Source organism: Hemibagrus wyckioides, linkage group LG22 (genome assembly GCF_019097595.1).
Source record: "Hemibagrus wyckioides isolate EC202008001 linkage group LG22, SWU_Hwy_1.0, whole genome shotgun sequence".
NCBI lineage: Eukaryota > Metazoa > Chordata > Actinopteri > Siluriformes > Bagridae > Hemibagrus > Hemibagrus wyckioides.
In genome coordinates, this window is record NC_080731.1 from 1650741 (window position 1) to 1658240 (window position 7500).

At 36.4% G+C, this 7500-nt stretch overlaps 1 protein-coding gene across 1 annotated transcript in view; it reads right to left on the reverse strand.

Moving 5' to 3' along the window:
• Positions 1-7500, reverse strand: part of atp6v0a2b (ATPase H+ transporting V0 subunit a2b) — a 21181-nt gene that overhangs the window by 7848 nt on the left and 5833 nt on the right. The window contains exons 6-16 of the mRNA XM_058375723.1: positions 6687-6813; positions 5628-5710; positions 5344-5437; positions 3890-4102; positions 3195-3345; positions 2329-2468; positions 2085-2242; positions 1310-1400; positions 696-814; positions 312-522; positions 1-91 (exon numbers count right to left, since the gene is read on the reverse strand). The exon at positions 1-91 is cut by the window's left edge and continues 29 nt beyond it. Of these exons, the coding sequence (XP_058231706.1) occupies positions 1-91; positions 312-522; positions 696-814; positions 1310-1400; positions 2085-2242; positions 2329-2468; positions 3195-3345; positions 3890-4102; positions 5344-5437; positions 5628-5710; positions 6687-6813 (1478 nt within the window). The remainder of the gene's footprint in view (positions 92-311; positions 523-695; positions 815-1309; positions 1401-2084; positions 2243-2328; positions 2469-3194; positions 3346-3889; positions 4103-5343; positions 5438-5627; positions 5711-6686; positions 6814-7500) is intronic.

The window sequence follows — 7500 nt, forward strand, 5'->3', positions numbered from 1 at the left end:
TATGGAGCCAGTAGAGGTAGAGCGGCTTCCCCAACAACAGCACAGGAACACTGAGAAGAGCCACAAGTAACAGGAACACCTGCAGTCCTATCTGAGACACACACACACACACACACAATCAAACATATACTGCTTCTTCAGAACATGAATAATAAGAACTAATCAGTTGTGATAACCAACAGACCAATCGTTGGAGTCTATTGGTCATTTTATTATTATTATTATTATTATTATTACAATTAATTAATTAATTAATTAATTAATATTATCCATGTTATCCTTCCTCCCCTCCTACTCCCTCTCTCACTCACCTGCCCCGTGTAGAGAGGCTGTCCTGGGCCTCCCTGCATGAGGAACATGTTAATGAAGTGGATAAGGATGCTGGGAGCTCTCTGGGAGTCTCGCGCCGTGAAGGTCAACCACTTATAGACGATCATGAAGACCAGGTAGCCGAAGAGGCAGAGCAGGAAAAGGAGCTCGGGCAGGAAGACCAGGTAGAGGTTGAACTTCCTCCTGAAGTGTCTGAAAGCAAAATGAGGCCAGGGGTAAGAGAAGGACGAACTGCAAAGCTCTGCCACTTCATTATGTTAGGAATAAAACACTCTGTGTCATGCTGATTTAGGAAAATAATCAATTCCAGAGTGGTGCTAAAGCTACGATCATTATTTCCAGTTAGAGAGTTATTGGTGACTCACAGGTGGTTATAGGCGCTCAGGACCACACCGAAGCTCATGTGAATGATCCCTAAAATTACAGACATCTTCATCTTATAGGAGTTGAGGAACGTGAGCCGGTTTGAAGCCAGGTTCCAAATCTAAGAGGAAAAAAAATCAAAACAAGAGAATGCGACACTTTAATTTTATAAAGGAAAACAAGAGCTTTATTAAAGAAATGCATCTGCTGAAGAGCTGTGTCTGTTAATACTAAGAGCTTTTTAAGGTTTTGCTAATTGGTGTTTGGCTAGGGTGTTGCTGTGGTATTCCAGGTGGTTGTTAGCGTGTTGCTAGGGTACTCTATGTGGATGTTAGGGTGTTGCTATGTTAGTCCAGGTGGTTGTTAGGGTGTTGCTTAGTGACTGTTGCCAAGCAGTTGCTATAGTTTTGCTAGAGTGTTGCATTGGTATTTGTTGATAGGATGTAGCTAAGTAGTTATGTTATCGGAGTTGGTTGCTAGGGTGTGACTGTGTGGTTCCCATGTTCTTCTAGGCTTTTGCTAGGTGAAAAGATCAGATTTCCTCTGAGCAGGTGAAGGAGGATAAACAGCAGCAATAATAAATAATCAGTGTGAGAAGTCACTCTGAAACACTCACCGGGTCGATGCCGAAGGGGTACGGCCCGTTAAACACCCCCGTAACGTTAGGGTCCAGGGTGAGGAAGCTGTTTGAGCGTAGCGTGTTATTCCTACAACAACAACAACGCAACATTAACACAACCAGTCTGACCTGTAACCATAACAACATATCATCCAAAAAAAAAAAAAAAAAACGATCAAATAATTACAAAAAAAAAAAAAAAAAAAAAAAAAAGAATTGTTTACTGTTTTCAGGTTAAAAAAATACACTCTAAATTCCATTCTGTTAAATGATTAATAATAAAAAACATAAAACTGTAGGAATCATTTATCAGAACTAAAATAACATACTGTAAATATGCCATTATTTATTATATATAAATAATATAAAATAATTATTAGGGTTTTCTAAATTTTTTTATTTAATATTAAAATAAATATATATTTTTATATATTTTTTATATTAAATAAAAACCTAAATGTCAAAACGTAATAAAAATCTAATTACAACTAGTTCCCTTTTTAATTGTTTAAAATTACACCACTACCCACTAGAATGAATTTTAATCAAACAGTAAAGAAAACAAGTGTAACTCAACAAAAACTAACAGATTATTTAATCATGTTTAATGTTTAATTCCTTATCAATAATTGAAAATAAATAAATAACAATAAAAAAATTAATAAAGAAAGAAATTGTTACTGGAAAAACATTTTAAAATTTTAATAGATATTTATTATTAACAGATATTTATTTGTTTTTTTTTATTTATTTAAAAAAGTAGGAGACTCACTGCCACTGCTTCTGGTCGAACATGGCTTTGACGCTCCATCCGGAGCCGAACAGGTTCAGTGACTTGGAGAAACAGTCGTTATAGATGAACCCGGTGTACACCGAGAAAACACCCATCAACAGGATGATGTAGCGTCCCTCAAAAAACATGTTCCAGATCTGAAACAAAGAAAAGAAAAGCCCCTGAGGTCAGCTTTGCCAAAAAACAAAACATGTATATGAAGAAATGTAGAACGTAAACACACCTCGTTCCTGGTTTTCTTCAGTTTGCGGTCCTTCTCATACAGAACCATCCAGAAGGCAAAGAGGGACATGATGAGGCCGTGGCCGAGGTCTCCGAACATCACAGCAAACAGGAAGGGGAACGTGATGATGGTGTATGGAGCTGTGAGAGATGAGGAACATAAGGAACATCAGCACCACATGAACCTGGAGTTTCATGATTTCTTTACAGCATCTAATAGGTTACATCCAGATTCTGGTGCTGGAGGATGAACATTAATAACACCACAACATCTACACTTCACATTGTTTGAGGCTCTTGACTGAGGTAAATGATTAACCAGGGTTGCCAGGTTTAATCATAATGGCCTTTCAAAAATCACCAAAAAAAGTCCCAAAAGTAATCGAAAAATTTAGAAATCTGAAAAATTGATATTTTCCCCCTCAGCCTCTGAGTGGAGAAACCAAGAAGCTCACATGTATTCCTCCGAATATACTGACATTTCGCACACCATCATAACCCCCCTTATCTTCTCCCAACCTTTTCAATATATTACAACAGATATGACTCCATGTATCAGACACACTTCTACTTTGATGTTTTTGTGGAAAGTTACTGCAGATTATTTACTATAAAACAAGATCTTGGTGGCCACTATTTTAAAACAAGCACAATCTGGCAACCCAGTCATTAACTCAACTGAAAACGTTCACAGATGTTTTTTTTTTTTGCTTAAATGGATGTCCATTAAGGCTCATTTGCAACAGGGTTCACCTCCCTGACCCACCTGAGATCACCTCCCTCACCCTCCTGGCTTCACCTCCCTCCTGACCCACCAGGGATCACCTCCCTCTTGACCCACCAGGGATCACCTCCCTCTTGACCCACCTGGGTTCACCTCCCTGTAGGATCCCACTCCGTAAGCGTCCACTATATTCTGAAATCCGGAGGTGAACTTATTGGTCCTTATGAGCGTGGGTGGAGTGTCATTACTGGGAATGCGATTGACGAATGAAGGAACAGTTGCGCCACTTTTTCTCTGAAAAGGCAAAAAAAAAACAGGAAGCAGAGTCAAGATGAGCAACAGTTCTACGAACACGAGAAAAGAACGACAGCAAACTGCAGTACAGGGCTGTGGTGAGATGACTGAGGGTAGTGGTGCTGGTGGGGGGGATCAAGAATTTCTTGGGAATTTAAAACTATAAATTAAACTATAAAATATAAGTTAAACTATAAAATAATATATATATATATATATATATATACGCTGCCTTATGAGTTTATTATATATATATATATATAATAAAAAAATTCATAAGGCAGCGTCTATGAATATGCATGAATATGTAAATAGCATTTAACATTAGCTTTGTTAGCTGAGCACACACGTTTTGTAGCTCATTTGCCTATCGGTTGCGATTGGTCCAAAGCCACTGATGCTATTTTGTGACATCACAAAATGTGGCTTTAACAGATTTCTATATAATCAAAATCAGCAGCTAAATGAAAAGAAAAGATTTAAACAAATCAAAAAATAAGCTATAGGCTAATAGCTATAGGCTAGTAATTTGCATGGACCTCACCGAGCCTTCCTCCAGCGCCCTCCGCAGGGCAGGCAGGTCGTTCACAGGGCACCACACTTCCGCGATCAGGCACTTGTTAGTGACGTCGAAGCTGCACAGATTGAGGATATGATAGATGGCCTTCATCTTCTTCACCTGGATCACCCACGTGTACACGGACTCCGAGGCTTTGTTCAACACCTGCCTCAGGTAATCCTCCGTCCGGTACAGAACCTTATGGGCGAGGAATCATTCGGGTTAGAATATGTTAATGTAGTCTAAAAAAACTAGAAACAAACAAACACAAAAGTCTCATTGCACATCCATGTAGGTGTGTGTATATATAAATAAAAAAAAACAAAAGTACAAAGTTCAAATCCCAAAATGTCTCTTCTTTACTCGAAACATACTTCTGAGAAGGACGATTTTCATGAAATCTCTGTCAGAATTCATTGTATTGTTGTTCTAAGCTGAATGAGAAAATAAAGGGCAGTAGTACTAAGTCTAAAAATGAAAATAAATTAAACTAGCAAAGCAGAATGCAGCACTGTTTAGGCAAAAAAGTATCGTGTTCACAATACACTGTGTTTAATCCTGTGTAATAAAGCCAGAAATGGTGCTAGGAGCCATAGCAGGGGTCCACATACTCCCTGCACACACGTACACACCTGACCATCACACAAACATGTGCTTCAGAACAAGTGTGTGTGTGTGTGTGTGTGTGTGTGTGTGTGGTGTTACAGTTTCCCTTCACTGGAACTCGAACCCTGTTCCAGCATGACGATGTTCCAGTACACAGAGCAGCAGCTCCATGAAGACGTTGTGTGAAGGTTGGAGACAGTGGAAGAACTGGAGTGTCCTGCACAGAGCCCTGACTCAACCCCACTGGGATGAACTGGAACTGGAGTCTCCTCAACATCCTGACACCAGAGTCTGATCTCACTAACGCTCTCGTAGCTGATTAAATGATCACAAATCCACACAGACACACTCCAACAAATCGGAGAGCTAACGTCGGGAATGAACTTGCTTTTACTGTCCAAAGGATTTGTCTGACAAAGACGGAACATAGTGGAAATTTTTATTTTTAAGATTATGAGGTCAAAGTACAGGAGACAATCGCCCTGTGTCTTTTATACGACTGATATAACTTCTCAATGTGTGTGTGTGTGTGTCTGTTCATGGCCATCACATGCTAAGGCAGGACGTTAATACCATGATCAAATCTCTCTTCTTCTCTATCACACTCCTACACAACACACGCACGCACACACACACACACACACACACACACCACGAGCTCAGTCAGATGATGCACCACATCCTCCCAGGCCCAGTTTCAGTGCAGACTGAAGAGACAGACTGAGATCAGAAACCAGCGACTAGAGAAGTGCTATATAAAGTTCCTGAGGTGATTTAGATCTATGAGGTCATCAGAACACACCTCTCAGCCAATCAGAGAGCAGTACACTCACAGTGTGCAGATCCTGGATGCGCGTGCGGAGACCCTCGACCACGTCGTCCCTCTCCTCGTTACTGTTAGGGTAGGGGTACAGGTGGCAGTGGTAGCTGAGGACAAAAGGTGGCAATGGTTTAAAAAAAATATTCCAGATTCTGGATCCTGATTGGTCAGAAAGAGTTTCATGTTGTATAAGAGGAATAAAACACTGTTTGTTTTCTCTGGACACTGACTAATCGCGAGCTCAGGCTAATTTATTTTAAATCTATTCCCTGTTCCGTGTAAACAGAAAGTTGTTACCAGTCACAGATCTTCTTCACTTTCTGTCCGATCTGATCTCCCCAGTAGGAGATGAGGAAGACGGCACTTCTGGTGGGCTCGCCCTGTCAAACCCAAACCAAGGAAAAAATCAAATAAATACATAAAATCACACTCAGCTGCTTTGATCAGTCAATATCTGGACTTTCAGACTTTTCTCTCAGATCTTTATTTTGTTTAAAAATACATGGTTTAAATAAAACACTAATATACAGAGTGTCTCACTAGTTCAGCATCATAGAAAAAGGGAAAAAAACAGAAAAACTTATTTAATATACATTATTATTATTAATATTTTATACATTATTATTTAACATACATTATTATTTAATATACATTACTATTACATTATTATTTAACATACATTATTTTTTATTACAGTTATTATTATTTTTTATTACAGTTATTATTATTTAATATACATATTTAAATAAGTCTTAGTTTTTATTTAAATAAGTCTTAGTTTTTATTTAAACTTTTCTAATTGTAATTTATTTTTGTCATAGAACACCTCATATCATATTATAAATACAGTAATTTTAAATTTTTAACTTTCATTTTTTTATCCATCTGTAAAATAAAATGACAATTATATGTTATGATTATGTTAAAAATGGCCGCAATAATTATTTAAAAACAAACATGTATTTAAATATTTTTTGCAATATATATATATATATATATATATATATATATATATACATATATATATATATATATATATATATATATATATATATACATATATATACTCAATAATTTCAAATAAATTATGTATTATTTATCATCAATTTATTTTATTTTTTATTTATTGTACTACTTTTTTTTTAACCCCACCAAAAGTCTTTGTGGAGAAAAATACTACTATTAAAATATTTTTTAGATTTTATATTTCAAAAAAAAAAAAAAAAAAAAAAAAAAAAAAAATATATATATATATAAAACATTTTAAACATTTAAAACTAATTTATTTATTTTTTACTCTAGTGAATAAATTTCCTGTTCGGTGTGTGTGCGTGTGTGTGTGTGTTTGTTTCTCACCGTGTTGGGGTCCTCCAGGCTCTCCTCGACCTCGGCGTAGCTGAGGATGGTGTAGCCTTTACACACTCTCCACAGCATGCGCTCGAACGCCTCGATCTTCACGCTGGAGATCAGACCCGAGATAAACCTGCACAAAGAAAAAAAAGAGTGAATAACGTTAGGGTTACAGTCTCCATATCTCCATAAACAGAAAAAAATACTTTAAATTAAATAAATATTACATTTATCATAATGTGAAATGTAAAAAAAAAAAAGATGAAAAATTATTATTCATAATATTTCATAATGTTTTCATGTTTTTCATAATGGGTGTATGCTAACAATTTCTGTTTCTAGTTTTAGATTTTTCATAATGTCAAACATGCTAACTTTTAAAAAATAAATAAAGAATAAATTTTTTTATTAAGTAAAACTATTTAAAAATGAAAGATGATATTCCTCATGCTGTGAAATACATTTGCATCAAAGGTGACATTAAGATCTGTATGATAAATAATTTGAATCGTATCATTGAGTGATTATTATAAATATATTATTTACAATTATTTTTTGCATTTCTGTATTCACTGAGTCTCTCAGAGGTTTCACTGCAGTTCCTTCCTTTATTTATGAGAAAGTGTGAGAGAGAGTGAGAGAGAGAGAGAGAGGAAGGAAGAACAGGAGGCAGAATAAAAAAAGTGAGAAACTGAAAGGAGCAAAAAAACAAACAGAGAGAATGAGAAATGAGTGAGTGGGAGAGAGAGAGTGAGCAGTGTGAATGAGAAGAAAGGAGAACTGAAGGGAAAGACAAACAAAGACAGAGAGGATGGATGAA